General features: G+C 43.6%; 1 protein-coding gene across 1 annotated transcript in view; it reads right to left on the bottom strand.

Annotated features, from left to right (window-relative positions):
* Positions 1-4,275: 4,275 nt before the first annotated feature.
* The window catches only part of LOC120303715 (t-SNARE domain-containing protein 1-like), a gene marked incomplete at its 5' end in the record, with an annotated part of 105,873 nt that continues 93,058 nt past the window's right edge, over positions 4,276-17,090 (bottom strand). The window contains one exon of the mRNA XM_039333419.1: positions 4,276-4,956. Coding sequence (XP_039189353.1) covers positions 4,861-4,956 — 96 coding nt within the window. The remainder of the gene's footprint in view (positions 4,957-17,090) is intronic.

Raw genomic sequence — 17,090 nt, forward strand, 5'->3', positions numbered from 1 at the left:
ATACCTGGAGACTGAGATTTAAGGAGTTGCTGTGGGGAGAGGCATTTGTCGGGAACAAATGCTGATTCCTTGGAGTGTTGTGTGTGTTGTTGCTGATCTCTTGTTCTGTGACTTCTGCTTGGAAACTCGGAAACTCTGACCATTGGACTGGCCGACAATGTTGCCTAGATGTTCAAAGATCTCTGACTGTATTGTGGCTTCCCTTTTGAAACTGCTCAGGCAAGCGTGTATTCACACAGACTCATTAGGTTTATGATGTATGTGTCATTCCTTGTTATCTCCATGGCCTTGAGTAAATTCCTCTCCTAATCAGACCGTATGTGAAACTACTTGCAGCCAGCGGTGGCTGAAGGTGTGTGTGTCTTCCTTTGTTTGGAGGCTTGCCAGAAACGTGGGAGCATTTGGGGAAAATTTGGAGCAATTAAAGGGTGGTTTGAATTGCCAACTGACTGCCTTGCCTCTGTGCTGTGCCCTGGGTCATCACAGGTTCTGTCTTCAGAGTTTTCAGACCAGGAGAACATGGTAGATTTCAGAAAGAGCCGGCATAGTCATACTCCACTCAGTATCAAGAATGCAGCTGTAGAGGTGGTCAACAGTATTAAGTATCTGGGGGTGCAGATAGCTAACAATCTGAATTGGTCTCCCCACATGTCATCCTTATTGAATCATGCAAACCAGTGGGATGCAATGAAATCACATTTTAATGTATGCTGATTAGTGTACATTCAAAGTGACAATAAAGTCATTATTCCAGGGGTCTTCAAACTTGGCCCTTTTATGACACGTGGATTTCAACTCCCAGAATTCCTCAGCCAGGCACGCTGGCTGAGGAATTCTGGGAGTTGAAGTCCACAAGTCATAAAAGGGCCAGGTTTGAAGCCCCTGTTCTATTCTATTCTATTCTGTTATGTTCTGTTCTATATTCTGTTCTATTCTATTGTACTTTAGTCTATATACTCTACTCTACTCTACGCTATTCTATCCAAAGGAATTCAATCATTTTTCACTAGATTTCTGATTGTTACAAACATTTCAACCACATAGATTCATAGAACTGTTGTTGGATTTTTTATTTTATTTTATCATAAGCTTCACCCTATATACCTTGCACATTTACAGAACACTATTATGAATGGGTGAATCCATTTATTTCCAATCAGGATCATGTTCTCTTTTGTTCACCCACAAGTAAGATCAGTTTGTTGTTGTCGTTTTTTTTTTTGTTTAAAAAAATTGTTTGAGTGAAACCAACAATTAAGCAATTGTTTAAATATCATTTCAAAAAAATACTTGTTCTCCAGGGAAGGTTTTTTTCTTTTTCTTTTTTTGAATACACAGATAATTTGAGTGAGCATTACCCTGAGATGTTCAGAAACCGTCAAAATCCGTGGCTCGGTTCCAATGTCAGGTGTTGATTAAATCAGTTTGCGATAGTTTCATAAAAGTTAAATCTCCTTGTATGGTGCCAGGAAGGCAGCCTTGAGAATATTCAGAAGCTCTGTTATACAAAGAGGGAAGTGTTTCTTAAGTCCTGGGAGGGAGATACGAGTCAGAAGAGGCTGAGGCTGCTTCCTCTCTGACTCAGTGAAGTGTAACAAGAAGGGAAGGTGTCTGCTTGGGTCCAGATGTAACTGTGTACACTTCACTGTGTAACAAGAAGGGAAGGTAAACCCAAGCAGACATCTGGAATCCTTCATTCTCTCTGCGCTGTTTTCCTACAGACGTTTCATTATTCAACTAGGTAACATCATCAGTGCTAAACGAGAGTGGAGCTTGAAGCAGGGAGAGGAGGAGGAGGAGGAGGAGGAGGAGGAGGAGGAGGAGGAGGAGGAGGAGGAGGAGGAGGAGGAGGAGGAGGACACCAGTGGGGTCCTTGGTGCTCTCTGAGCTTGGTTGTTTCCTTAGAGATGTTTCATTACCAAACTAGGTTACATCAGTGCTAGAAGGGAGAGGGTTTACATAGAGGAGGAGGAGGTGGAGGTGGTGGTGGTGGTGGAGGAGGAGGAGGAGAAGGAGGAGGACTATGTGGTCCTTAGTGCCCTCTGAGCTGGGTTGTTTTCTTGCAGACATTTCATGACCCAACTAGGTAATATCATCAGAGCTAGAAGGGAATGGGGTTTGCAGAGAGGAGGAGGAGGAGGAGGAGGTGAAGTTTGTGGAGGAGGAGGAGGAGGAGGAGGAGGAGGAGGAGGAGGAGGAGGAGGAGGAGGAGGAAGAAGAAGAAGAGGAGGAGGTGGTGGTGGTCTATGCAGTCCATGGTGCCCTCTGACATTGGTTGTTTTCTTGTAAATATTTCATTACCAAACTAGGTTACATCATCAGTGCTAGAACAGAGTGGGGTTTGGGAGGAGGAGGAGGAGGACGACGACTGTGGAGTCCTTGGTTCTCTCTGAGCTTGGTGGTTTTCTTGCAGACATTTCATGACCCAACTAGGTAACATCATCAGAGCTAGAAGGGAATGGGGTTTGCAGAGAGGAGGAGGAGGAGGTGAAGTTTGTGGAGGAGGAGGAGGACCATTACTGTCAATTTGCAATTCAAATCTTGGCTAATTTGCTACTCTGAAAATGAGGGAGCTAGATCAAACATCTTGTCGTCCTCCTCCTCTTCTCCTATAGCACTGCTGATGTTACTTAGTTGTTCAGTGAGTAACCCGGTTGTTAAGTGAATCTGCCTTCCCCTTTGACTTTGCTCACCAGAAGGTCGCAAAAGGGGATCACGTGACCCCAGGACCCTGCAACCGTCATAAACGTGAGTTAGTGGCCAAGCGTCTGAACCTTGATCACGTAGCCTGGGGGAATGTTGCAGTGGTCACAAGGGTGAAAAAGAGTCAATGGTCACTTTTTTCCAGTGCCGTTGTAACTTCGGTCGCTAAATGAACCGTTGTAAGTTGTAGGGCTACCTGCATTGATAATGGGGTCGTGTGATCGCCATTCGCAACTTTCCCCACCCGCTTCTGACAATGGGAGAAGCCGTATTTGTTTAACGGCCGTGTGACTGGCTGAAAGACGGCGGTGATTCGCTGTGGTAAAAACTGTGATTTAAAAAAATTCATAAAATTAGATGCGACTCATTGAACGACCAACTTGCTTCGCTGCGGGAACTCTGGCCCCGCTTACTGTTGTTAAGTCCAGGACTACCTGTAAGTCGTAAGTTGAGGACCTGCACTTTAGACCTGTGGTTGACCTCTCCGTGCTGCTTGTTCCTCACCAACCTCCTGTTGCTGGGACTACTGAATGCCTACTTTTTTTCCCAATCCTTGAGAAACAGTCAGAAGATTGAGGACACAGATAAACCTCCAAGTGGCCACAAGGACTCTCTAAAAGAATGCAAATGACCAGCGGTCTGCAAGGAGTATAAATCCTTTATAAATATAAAGAGTGGCCTTTGTTTTTTAAATGTAGGTGGACTGCTGAATCTTGTCCTGATGGGTTTGTTCTCCTATGTTGTACCCAGCAAGTGGCCTCAACGGCTCTCTAAAAGAATGCAAATGACCAGCGGTCTGCAAGGAGTATAAATCCTTTATAAATATAAAGAGTGGCCTTTGTTTTTTAAATGTAGGTGGACTGCTGAATCTTGTCCTGATGGGTTTGTTCTCCTATGTTGTACCCAGCAAGTGGCCTCAACAGCTGTCTAAAAGAAAGCAAATGACTAGCAGTCTGCAAGGAGTATAAATCCTTTATAAATATAAAGAGTGGCCTTTGTTTTTTAAATGTAGGTGAACTGCTGAATCTTGTCCTGATGGGTTTGGTCTCCTATGTTGTACCCTGCAAGTGGCCTCAATGGCTCTCTAAAAGAAGGCAAATGACCAGCTGTCTGCAAAAGGAGTATAAATCCTTCCATTCCCCACCATCCCGTCAGAACTGAAGAAGCTTCTTGGATGAGAAGTGAAATGTCTTCAAAGAAAAACAAAGGAAGTCCAGTTGCCTCCTGGAAAAAGCACCTTTGGGACAACCCTGACATGGATGGCCGATAACCTCCATAGACGTTTAGCTATGCTGTCAGGGTTCTGACAGATGAAACACTTCAAAAGAACTTCGAGGCATTGTTTACCTTAAAGAATCTTTTATTTGAGTAGCATAACATCGGTAGTGCATAATCGAAGCCAAAAACGGAATTCCCCTCCCCTGGGCACACAGTATCAAAGCACGATTCCCTCCTCCAATTAACAGTCATAAATCACATTCCCCAATTAGCGTGAAGCGCGGGCCTCCTCTCCAGTTCTCCAGCCCGGCCAATTCCTTATCAGCTCTGGTTACAATAACCTTGATTCTCACGCTAAGTTTAGTGTTGTTATGATTAGCTGGACTCTCGTTCACATCCTCCCTCCCAGCATAATCTAACTCTAAAAGCAAAAGGTAAAAGATGGCTACATTTCCCTCTGTTGTCAATGCAAAAACATCCGCTGTTAGCAGCACATATGCACTTTGGGATGGAACCCCTTCGAATGGGGCGGGAGCGTGAATGGATTTCCAGAAAACATTGCAGACTAGAGGAACTGTTTGCGTTTCAGTGTGAGATGCAGACAACACAGACGCACCCCCAACAGCCTGCGCCCGTCGTCAACAGGGAAGGGACCCAGGGCGGTAAACATTCTGCAGCCAAGGCTTCACACCCATTAGGTGACCCCTGAGGACACAGATAAAACCTCCAAGTGGCCTCAATGACTCTCTAAAAGGACACAAATGACCAACTGGAAGGAGTATAAATCCTTCCGTTCCCCACCATCCGGTCAGAGCTGAAGAAGCTTCTGGGATGAGAAGCGAAACGTCTTCAAAGAAAAATCAAGAAAGTCCAGTTGCCTCCTGAAAAAGCATCTTTGGGACAGTCAGAAGGCCCTACCTGTGAAAAAATCAGCCGGGTTTATTTCTTGATGGAAACCGCGATGATGATGATGAAGATCAGAAGAACGACCAGCCCAGCAGAGATAACACAACATTTCACTCTCCTTGCTCGCTGCTGAGGAGGACAAAAGAGATGAAGATCAATTTTACGGGATGTGACACACATTAACAGGTTATCTTTTAACACCGAGAACTCTTGACGTGCTCTAAGGAGGGGAGAAAAGGGAGTTTGTGAACCACCTGATGGGTGGACAAGAGAATCAATTTTCCCCCTTAAAAATTAACACAGGGACATGGAGAAAGAAACTGTGATTCTCTTAGGGATCGGTCATGGTTTCAGCCCAGAATGTGTGAAATTGGTTGGGGGTCTCCAGAAACTGCTACTACTTTTTTTTTTTAAACAATCTCTGTGGTGTACTTGAGTCCAGCATTGTGTGATTTATGTTAATAAACGCTATTGACATTTTCCTCCGTTAATTCTGTCTCAGGAGAGATAGCTAATGAAGATCTCTCCATTATATTCCTTTCTTCCCTCCCTCCCACAATTTATTTCCTTCCTTCCTTCCTTCCTTCCTTCCTTCCTTCCTTCCTTCCTTCCTTCCTTCCTTCCTTCCTTCCTTCCTTCCACATTTCTTTCCTTCCTTCTCTCCCACATATTTCCTTCTTTCCTTCTCTCCCTCCCACACATTTCCTTCCTTCCTTCTTCCCTCCTCCCACTTCCTTCCTTCCTTCTCTCCCACATATCTCCTTCTTTCCTTCCCTCCCTCTGACATTTCCTTCCTCCCTCCCTTCCTCCCACACATTTATTTCCTTCCTTCTTCCCTCCCTCCCACATTTCCTTCCTCCCTCCCACATTTCCTCCCTTCCTTCCTCCCTCCCACACTTCCTTCCTCCCATAAAATTCCTTCCTTCCCTCCCTCACATTTATTTCCTTCCTTCCTTCCTTCCCTCTCTCCCTTCCTCCCACATTTCCTTCCTTCTTCCTTCCTTCTCATACATTTCCTTCCTTCCCTCCCTCCCTCATTTCCTTCCTTTCTTTCTCCCTCCATTTCCTTCCTTCCTTCCCACATTTCCTTCCATCCATCCTTCTCTCCCTTCCTCCCACATTTCCTTCCTTCCTTCCTCCCTCCCACATTTCCTTCCTTCCTTTCCTCCCTCCCTCCCTCCCTCCCTCCCTCATTTCCTTCCTTCCCTCCCTCCCTCCCACATTTCCTTCCTTCCTTCCCTCCCTTCCTCCCACATTTCCTTCCTTCCTCTCTCCCTCCCATGCATTTATTTCCTTCCTTCCCTCCCTTCCTCCTACATTTCCTTCCTCCCTCCCTCCCACATTTTTCCTTCCCTCCCTCTCTCCCTCCCACACATTTCTTTCCTTTCTACCTTCCCTCCCTCCCTCCCACACATTTTTCCTTCCTTCCTCCCTCCTTCACATTTATTTCCTTCCTTGCTTCCCTCTCCCTTCCTCCCACATTTCCTTCCTTCCCAGACATTTCCTTCCTTCCCTCCCTCCCTCATTTCCTTCCTTTCTTCCTCCCTCTTACATTTCCTTCCTTCCTTCCCACATTTCCTTCCTTCCTTCCTCCCTCCCATATTTCCTTCCTTCCATCCATCCTTCCCTCCCTTCCTCCCACCTTTCCTTCCTTCCTTCCTCCTTTCCTCCCACATTTCCTTCCTTCCTCCTTCCCTCCCACATTTCCTTCCTTCCTTTCCTTCTTTCCTCCCTCCCTCCCTCCCATTTATTTCCTTCCTTCCATTCCTCCCTCCCACACATTTCCCTTCCTTCCTCCCTCCCTCCCATTTATTTCCTTCCTTCCGTTACTCCTTCCCACACATTTCCTTCCTTCCTTCCTCCCTCCCTCCCTCCCTTCCTCCCTTCCAAAATTGCTTCTTTTTATGTACTGCTTCCTGTAGAGACTGAACTGAATCCAATATTATACTTTTCGTTATTGTCTGCGGTCAGACCTATGATCCAGTATTGCCCTCTCATTTTCGAGTCAAGTCAGGGGTTATCCTATCCTTCATAAAGGGGAAGGCAAGGCAACCTTCTGCATCTTAAAAAGATACCCACCTCTTTTCTTCTTGACCTTTGAAGAGAGAAGTTTCCTTCTCCAGAAACACCACATTGCTGTTAAATCACCACTTCAGCGCTGGAGTTCGCAAAGGTCAATAATATTAATTATTTTTTCCTACCTTTTAAAGTGGGGGATATTGATTTAAATCAGCAACTGGGGTTTTTTTTTTTTTTTTACAATGGCATTTGCTAGATCAATCTCTAGAAATTAGTTGGGATTATTGGCTGCTGATCTGCACAAACCACTGTTGGACGTCTCTGTAACATTATTCCATACTCTGCAACTTGTTTTTTTTTTATTTATTAAGTTTATGGCCGCCCATGAAACTCTTGAGCGATTCCCTTAAATGTACCCTGATTTAGCTTGTGTTAGTGGGTCCCCCCCTCCCTTCTCTGAATCACATTTGTGATTCTTGCATTTGGGAATCAGGTGGTGGGGAAAACCAACGTACAGGCCGGATTTGGCCATGGAAAAACCTCAGGGTGGTCAAATGAGGGAACGTGGACCTCTCAGTGATAATTTGAGGGAGGAAGGAAGGAGAGAAATGGCTTAAACCCTAAAATGGAGGAAGAACATTATGCCTCCTCAACAACTAAAGAGACAACGCCTGTTCATCAAGGTCTTAGACTTTGACCCTAGTCCTGTCTTTCATAGCAAAGGGATTGGTTTTCTGACAATATCACTAAAAGGAAAATCAGAACTACTGCCATGAATTCATTTATCTTCCAAGTCAGATCTCCATTATCTTCCTTCTTTCCTTCCTACCTTCATCCATCCATCCATCCATCCATCCATTATCTCTCCTTCTCATATATTTCCTTCCTTCCCTCCCTCCCTCCCTCCCTCCCTCCCTCCCAGACATTTCTTTCCTTCCTACCTTTGTTCCACCCTCATACATTTCCTTCCTTCCTTCCTAAATTCCTTCCTACCTTCCTTCATCCATCCATCCATCCATCCATCCATCCATCCATTATCTCTCCTTCTCATATATTTCCTTCCTTCCCTCCTTCCCTCCCTCCCTCCCTCCCAGACATTTCTTTCCTTCCTACCTTTGTTCCACCCTCATACATTTCCTTCCTTCCTTCCTAAATTCCTTCCTACCTTCCTTCATCCATCCATCCATCCTCTCCCTCTCATAAATTTCCTTCCTTCCTTCCTTCCTTCCTTCCTTCCTTCCTTCCTTCCTTCCTTCCTTCCTTCCTCTCATACATTTCCTTCCTTCCTTCATCTATCCATCATCCCTCTCCTATATTTCCTTCCTTCCTTCCTTCCTTCCTTCCTTCCTTCCTCCATCCATCCATCCATCATCTCTCCCTCTCCTACATTTCCTTCCTTCCTTCCTCTCATACATTTCCTTCCTTCCTTCCTTCCTTCCTTCCTTCCTTCCTTCCTTCCTTCCTTCCTTCCTTCCTCTCATACATTTCCTTCCTTCATCTATCCATCATCCCTCTCCTACATTTCCTTCCTTCCTTCCTTCCTCCATCCATCCATCATCTCTCCCTCTCCTACATTTCCTTCCTTCCTTCCTTCCTTCCTTCCTTCATCATCTCTCCCTCTCCTACACTTCCTTCCTTCCTTCCTTCCTTTCTCTCCTACATTTTCTTCCTTCCTTCATCCATCCATCATCCCTCTCCTCCATTTCCTTCCTTCCTTCCTTCCTTCCTCCGTCCATCCATCATCTCTCCCTCTCCTCCATTTCCTTCCTTCCTTCCTTCCTCCATCCATCCATCATCTCTCCCTTCCTTCCTTCCTTCTTTCCTTCTTTCCTTCCTTCCTCTCCATTTCCTTCCTTCATCCATCCATCATCCCTCTCCTACATTTCCTTCCTTCCTTCCTTCCTTCCTCCCTCCCTCCCTCCCTCCCTCCCTCCCTCCCTCCCTCCCGGACACCTTAACAAGTGCAATAATGCGAGGAAGGAACCTATGTGCAAAAGCAAAGTACACTGCACTCTGCAACTTACCCTCCACAGAAACAAATGTATCTGCTAGCTAAGACAAATATGCAGAGATCAATGCATAAAGGTTTTTGTTTACGTTACAGAGAATCAAATATGCCGAAAATGCGAGAAGAATTTGTTCCAACCCCAAACTTACAGCCTGGAGTATGCGACACGGAATTAAACCCCTGATGAGATGTTCCCTAACTGCTGGGTCAAAGAGCTGTTAAACCAGCAAGTTGCTCAGCAAGAGACTGAAGCCCCCCTGTGCCTGTTCCGCATGGAGGAGGTAAACCATGTCCCTTTCCGAATTCATTCTCCCTTCCAAGACAATAGGCCAGGGGTCTTCAAACTTGGCCCTTTTATGACTTGTGGACTTCAACTCCCAGAATTCCTCAGCCAGCAACCTGGCAGCTTTAAGACTCAGCAATGCTGGCTGAGGAATTCTGGGAGTTGAAGTCCACAAGTCAAAAAAGGGCCAAGTTTGAAGACCCCCGTCTTAAATCTAACAAACAAAATGGAGGCTGGCTGAGGAATTCTGGGAGTTGAAGTCCACAAGTCATAAAAGGGCCAAGTTTGAAGACCCCTGTCTTAAATCTAACAAACAAAATGCAGGCTGGCTGAGGAATTCTGGGAGTTGAAGTCCACAAGTCATAAAAGGGCCAAGTTTGAAGACCCCTGTCTTAAATCTAATGAACAAAATGGAGGCTGGCTGAGGAATTCTGGGAGTTGAAGTCCACAAGTCATAAAAGGGCCAGGTTTGAAGATCCCTGCAATAAGGCAGACTCCTAGCGCCCAGGGCTGCATTAAGTTTTGAGGTCCGCGTTAAATTTTGAAAACTTTTTTCTCCTTCTTTGAACTCCGTCAGACCCACTCAGACCCCCCCACTTATTCGATACTCAGGTGGTGGCTGGAGGGACGATGCAAGTGAAAGTGATTACCCCCCCCCAAAAAAAGTGGATTAAAGCTGAAGAGATTACATTAACAAAAAAATAAAGAAATAAATACATCTGCATGTTAAATGAAGCTGTCAAGACCAGGGATGTGTTAATGCTGAAAGACAGCCAAAAGAGTGGAGGTGACCCCTTCCGACGGAAGTCGAATTATATGCAAGCAAATATTGCAGAGATGAATTTCTCCCGCTAATCCTCTGAATGGGGAACCTGATCTTGGTTTTGAGGCCAGTTGCAGAATTGTGACAGGCAGATGATGAGATTTTGGGAGAAGGAAAAAAAAAACCCAACAACTTAGGAACAAAAATTGTGTTTGGCTTACTGTCTCTCTTTTCAACCAATTAAAAGAAAAGGCAAATTTCTCTCTCTCTCTCTCTCTCTCTCTCTCTCTCTCTCTCTCTCTCTCTCTCTCTCTCTCTGATTCGAACTGGAGTCAGGGCGTGATCTCGAGACATATTTTAATTAAAAATTATTATTTTTTTTTTAATCTTGGACCCGATGGGAATTTTGTCTTCTTTGACTGACTTCCTAAGGCAGAGGTCTGCAAAATTGGCAACTTTAAGACTTGTGGACTTCAAATCCCAGAGTTCCTTGCCAGGTTTGGTTGAGGAATTGTGGGAGTTGAAGTCCCCAAGTCTTAAAGTGGCCAAGTTTGGCTGAGGAATTGTGGGAGTTGAAGTCCACAAGTCTTAAAGCTGCCAGGTTGCTGGCTGAGGAATTGTGGGAGTTGAAGTCCCCAAGTCTTAAAGCTGCCAGGTTGCTGGCTGAGCAATTGTGGGAGTTGAAGTCCCCAAATCTTAAAGCTGCCAAGTTTGGCTGAGGAATTATGGGAGTTGAAGTCCCCAAGTCTTAAAGCTTCCAAGTTTGGCTGAGGAATTCTGGGAGTTGAAGTCCACAAGTCTTAAAGCTGCCAGGTTGCTGGCTGAGGAATTCTAGGAGTTGAAGTCCACAAGTCTTAAAGCTGCCAAGTTTGGCTGAGGAATTGTGGGAGTTGAAATCCATAAGTCTTAAAACTGCCAGGTTGCTGGCTGAGGAATTCTGAGAGTTGAAGTCCACAAATCTTACAGTTTCCAACTCTGGAGACCTCCTATGATCAGGTATCCTCCAAGACAGCAAAAACCTCTAAAAATAAACCAATCAATTCCTGAAGTGGTGAATGCTCCAACACTAGAAGTTTTTAAGAAGAGACTGGACAGCCATTTGTCTGAAATGGTATAGGGTTTCCTGCCTGAGCAGGAGGTTGGACTAGATGACCTCCAAGGTCCCTTCTAACTTTATTATTATTATTATTATTATTATTATTATTATTACTAAACAACTGTTGTAAATTGAGGATTATGTGTATAGATCTGTAAACTGAATGGTAGATAATAACAATAACAACATAACAACAACAACAACAATAATAATAGTAGTAGTAATAATAATAATGTTGGAAGGGACCTTGGCGGTCATCTAGTCCAACCCCCTGCGCCAAAGGAATTGATTTCCTTTTATAGGCTGGCAATATCCGTATCACACTATCCTAATCATCACTACCCTCCTCTCAACTCTAGAATTAAAAATAAGGTTCTAGCCTTCAAAACACTTCTCAACTTACGACCTCAATCGACCCCCAAAATTTTATGTTGCTAAGGGAGACACGTGTTGATTTTTACCCCGTTTTACAACCTTTCTCGCCAGAGTTGTTAAGTGAGTCACCCGGTTGTTAAGTGAATCTGCCTTCCCCCGTGGATGTGGCTACAAAAGGGGATTGCGTGAACACACACACACACACACACACACACACACACACACACACACACGGGGACTCTGCGACCGTCATAAATAAGAACCACTTGCCAAATGTCTGAATTTTAATCCCGTGACTAATGGGGAGGCTGCCAATGGTCGCAAGTGTGAAAAAAGGTCACAAATTGCTTCTTTCGGCGCCGTTGTAAGTTTGAATGGTCACTAAAGGAACGGTCGTAAACCGAGGACTTCCTATTTTGCTTTTTTGCCTTGCCCGCAAGTGGTGCAGATTTGCAAAATATCCACCCCCTTTGAGGCTCCTAAAGTTCTCCCCCCCACAAACACATAATAAGCCCTACCACAATTTATATGAGTGATATATTAGACAGCTCTCTCTCTACCCTTCTACCTACCTGTCATAATTAGCCAGGTAGATACAACAGGCAGAGTGAATCACCTTCTTATTATTCATGCTGGATTTGCAGAGAACGCCTGGAGCCGCTGCTTTTTGAAACCTCTCAGTAACAGCGCCATAAGCTTATATGTATATATTTATACATATATAAATTCCAACTGTCATGGAAGTATTCATGTTAAATCTCAGGAATGCATAATGAATTAGGCTTTTTTTTTTTTTTTGAAGCACTTGGTTAGAGAAGTTCGGAGGTAACAGAATAACAGAGCTGGAAGGGACCTTGGAGGTCATCTAGTCCAACCCCCTGCTCAGGGAGGAAGCCCTATACCATTTCAGACAAATGGCTGTCCAGTCTCTTCTTAAAAACTTCCAGTGTTGGAGCATTTACTGCTTCTGGAGGCAGGCTGTTCCACTGATTAATTGTTCTAACTGTCAGGAAATTTCTCCTTAGTTCTAGATTGGAATTGGGTATGTCTAGTTTAATGAAGAGAAGGATGCATGAAGAATTATGCTTTTGGAGGTCTTCTAGGCCAACGCCCTGCTCAGGGAGGTAGCCCTATGCCATTTCAGACAAATGGTTGTCCAGTCTCTTCTTAAAAACGTCCAAGTGTTGGAGGCTTCACACATTATGGACACAAAGGATGAATATCATCATCACCGTCATTGTCCATGCGAAATTCCCAGTGAGGGTCTTTCTCCCCAGAAAAGGGGCAATTTATTTAACAATGTAAACAGAAGTTGGAAGGGACCTTGGAGGTCTTCTAGTCCAACCCCCTGCTCAGGCAGGAGACCCTATACCATTTCAGACAAATGGCTGTCCAGTCTCTTCTTAAAAACTGCCAGTGTTGGAGCATTCACCACTTCTGGAGGCAGGTGGTTCCACTGATTAATTGTTCTCACTGTCGGAAAATTTCTCCTTAGTTCTAGACTGGAATTTGGTTTGTCTAGTTTAACGAAGAGAAGGACGAGGGGTGACATGATAACTGTGTTCCAATCTCTCAGGGGCTGCCCCAAAGAAGAGGGAGTCAAGCTAATCTCCAAAGCACCCGAAGGCAGGACAAGAAGCAACGGATGGAAACTGATCAAGGAGAGAAGCAAGCAGGAACTAAGGAGAAATTTCCTGACGGTTAGAATAATTCATCAGCCAGGTCTGGAACCCGGGGTGTTGGCCAAAACAACTAGACCTCCTGGGAATTCTAGTTTCTCAAGGAAAAAAAGTAAGGAAGAAGCGATAAGTAGTAGCAAAATGTTAAATGTACATCCACAAAATTCATTGGGCATTCTTCGAACGCAGTCCCAAAGGTGCTGTTTCAAAAGGCTACCGGATTTTGTTTTTCCTTGAAAACATTCTCCTCCAAGAAGTTTCTCCAGTTCTTCAGAACTGAAGAAGCTTCTTGGATGAGAAGCGAAGGCTCTTCAAGAAAAAAAAAAAAATCAAAGTCCAGTTACCTTTTGAACAATCATGGCCTGGAGGATGGAGAATCACCACAGACATTTTAAACACAATGTTCTCAACCTTGTCCGCTTGCAGTTGGGTGGACTTCATCTCCCAGAATTCCCCAGCTAGAATTCTGGGAGTTGAAGTTCACACATCTTCCAGTGGACAAGGCTGAGAAACGTTGTAATCAAAGGGGTCTTCCTTCATCTTTTTTTTTTATTGAAAAACTTTTAAAAAACTTTTACAAAGACAGAAAAAAAAATAACAACAACAACAACAACAACAAAAACAAAACAATACAACCCTCCCCCAACCCCTCCCAAACCACCCCCTCCCTCCCCCCCCCGGAGCTTCCCAGAGCAGAATATAGGCTTAATTAAAAAAAAAAATAACAAAATTATAAAATAATTAAAAATAAAATATATATGAAAAAAGAGTTATAATCCTTAAAAAGAGAAAATATTTAAAATAGAAAAATACAGGTTATAAAAAGGCTAAATGATATTTTTTCAAATCCAGTTTAAATTGTATGAAATTTATCCATTTTTCCCATACAGCAAAAAATTTCTCTTGCGTTTGCTCTTTTAAAAAAGCCGAAATCTTTGCCATTTCCGCCAAGTAAGATACTTTAAAAAACCACTCTTGCAAAGTAGGCAAAGATTCCTTCTTCCAGTATTGACCTACTAGCAGCCTTGCGGCTGTAATCAAATTCAACATCAATATAACCTCCTTAGCATCACAATCAGTAACAATACCAAGCAAAAACAATTGTGGAGTAAATTTTACCCTCTTTCTAAAAATTCTCTGAATGTTCCACCATATCTTAATCCAAAAAGCTTTTATATTTTTACACGACCACCAAATATGATAATAAGTGGCATCCAGGCAGCCACATCTCCAACATTTAGGCTGTAAGTCAGGATACATAAAAGACATCTTTTGTGGATCAAGGTGCCATCTGTAAAACATTTTATAAAAATTCTCCCTTAAATTCTGAGCTTGTGTAAACTTAACATTTCTCACCCAGATAGTTTCCCAGGTATCCAGTAGAACTGGATATCATTTCTGAAAAAAGAAGGGAATTAAGATAAATTATGTCATGATCATCATTTACAGTAGTGGCCAAAATTGTGGAAACCTTTTGGGGGAAGTGTATTTTTTGAGGTCTGATGGCTAATAACATCCCCGTTTTTTTGGGGGGGGAGTAGTACCATAAAATTATATATCAATGGAAAGATAATTTAATCAAGAATGTAATGCAACATAATTTGTTCAATTATCTGTACTGTATTCTATGAAAAGTTATAGCCAAATAATCGGAAAAAGGAAGCACAACTTGCTTAGGTTGATATCAGGTACCTTTCCTTCATCTGATTGTAGCCAATGAGCATGAGTGTTTAGAGAGCCAATCAGGTGTCCTTTGTTTTGGCCATGAGCCAATCAAATCACAGTAGGATTCAGTTATCAATGTCATGGATTGAAGCTGAGAGGAGGACATTTGTCAGGGTGTTATGTGATCGCTATCAAATTGGTTGGGGGGTTTTTTGTGTGTGTTCTTTCATTTAGTGAGCTTGTAAAACGTAATAAAATTAAAGCAATGGTGCAAAGAGTTGACTGGTTGCCCAGAAAGCGATGTAAAATAGTATTATGAAGTGAACAAGGCTACAGTAATAAAGAAATGAGAAGAAAAATTGGTGGAAACTTAACCAAAGGTTGCATTTCTACTGTACACTTTTCCCAAAAGGTTTCCACAATTTTGGCCACTACTGTAATAGCTAAACAGCTTATGTAATGATGTAATGCAATGTAAGGTGGATGACGCAATAATAGGAATGACAGCAGGTGTGTGTATCCCTTTAAGTGTCTGAGTATAAAAGGGATGGTTTTTTTGCTGGAGTCTTTCTCTCTCGTCCGTTCCCTGCTGTAATTGCTGTATATTGGAGTTTGCTGTTTCACCACCTGTATGTATTTTATTTCCCGTGTATATTTGTAGATACAGTGTAATATGAACCACCATTTAATACAAACCCCTGTTTACTGCATTTACTCCTGGGTTACCTCAGCACAGTAAGACTGTGCACGCTCTGACAAATTAAAATTAAATTCTGGACATACGTGCCGACTACCTCTCCAGTATAGCAAAAAAATAGACAAAAAAAAAAACCCTAATAAAAAAAATGCCAACGAAGCTGCCTTCCGCTGCAAATTAATTAGACAATTCTATTAGTGGGGCCTTGACTTCTGAACACTTGGCATCCAACGTTAATTGGGTTACAATCAAGATAGTTATTCGGGTTAATTGGATTCCCACTGTCAGTAGCCATCAGCTGTTGGAATCCGCTCCTGTCATTTAAGAATAATAAATCACGGGTGGCTTTATTGGGGAGCATTGCCTGACAGCTGATGGCATGGACATGCTGGTGGATCACAGTAGGAAGATCAAGAAAGTTGGCAGCTCTCCTGGTTTGACCTAGACTTATCTCCGCACTCTGAGGATGTCACATCTGGGGCTGATAGGTTGAAGCACAAGAAGTGTTTCACGCCAGCTGTGTGTGCCAGACAGAGATGGAAACTCCAGATGTCTGCCATGAGGGAGAAGGTGTTATAACATCTGGCATCCAAATCTCCATCTCCTGTGCCTGAAAGAGAGCCAAAATCTCAAACTACCATCAAGGCAAGGCAAACGGAATCTGAACCGGTCAAACTGCACTGTAACCCAACCAAGGGGGAACCACGGTTTCGTTAACGGAATGAAACCCTCAAAGGGAGGGGGGGGGAAGGTTAATTTATTTTGCTAGATGTTAATATATTCTTGTATTCGTTTGCTTTGGTCTGGTTTTGCACTTATGAATTTTGCTGGAGGAAGGAAGAAAGAGAGAGAGAAAGAAAGAAAGAGAGAAAGAAAGACAGGAAGGAAGACAGGAAAGGGAAAAGAAAGAAGGAAAAGAAAGAAAAGAAAGAAAGAAGGAAAAGAAAGAAAAGAAAGAAAAGAAAGAAAGAAGAAAATGAAAGAAAGAAAAGGGAGAAAGAAAGAATAAGAAGGAAAAGGAAGGAAGGAAAAGAAAGAAAAGTAAGTAAGTAAGGAAAAGAAGGGAAAAAAGGAAAAAAGGAAAAGAAAAAATGGAGGGAGGGAAGGAAGGGAAGGAAAGGAAGGAAGGAAAAGGGAAAGGGGAAGGGGAAAGGAGGGAGGGAGAAAGGGAAGGGAGGGGAAGGAAGGAAGGGAGCGAGGGAGGGAGAAAGGGGAAAGAAGGGGAAGGAAGAAAGGAAGGAAAGAAGGAAGGAAGGAAGGAAGGAAGGAAAGAAGGAAGGAAAGAAGGAAGGAAGAAGGAAGGAAGGAAGGAAGGAAGGAAAAGGGAAAGGGGAAGGGGAAAGGAGGGAGGGAGAAAGGGAAGGGAGGGGAAGGAAGGAAGGAAGGGAGCGAGGGAGGGAGAAAGGGGAAAGAAGGGGAAGGAAGAAAGGAAGGAAGGAAGGAAGGAAAGAAGGAAGGAAAGAAGGAAGGAAGGAAAGGAAGGAAGGAAGGAAGGAAGGAAGGAAGGAAGGAAAGGAAGGAAGGAAAAGGGAAAGGGGAAGGGGAAAGGAGGGAGGGAGAAAGGGAAGGGAGGGGAAAGAAGGAAGGAAGGGAGCGAGGAGGGAGAAAGGGGAAAGAAGGGGAAGGAAGAAAGGAAGGAAAGAAGGAAGGAAGGAAAGGAAGGAAAGAAGGAAGGAAA

This window comes from Crotalus tigris, unplaced genomic scaffold (genome assembly GCF_016545835.1).
Source record: "Crotalus tigris isolate CLP2741 ecotype Arizona unplaced genomic scaffold, ASM1654583v1 scf7180000024477.215749, whole genome shotgun sequence".
NCBI classification, from domain to species: Eukaryota; Metazoa; Chordata; class Lepidosauria; order Squamata; family Viperidae; genus Crotalus; species Crotalus tigris.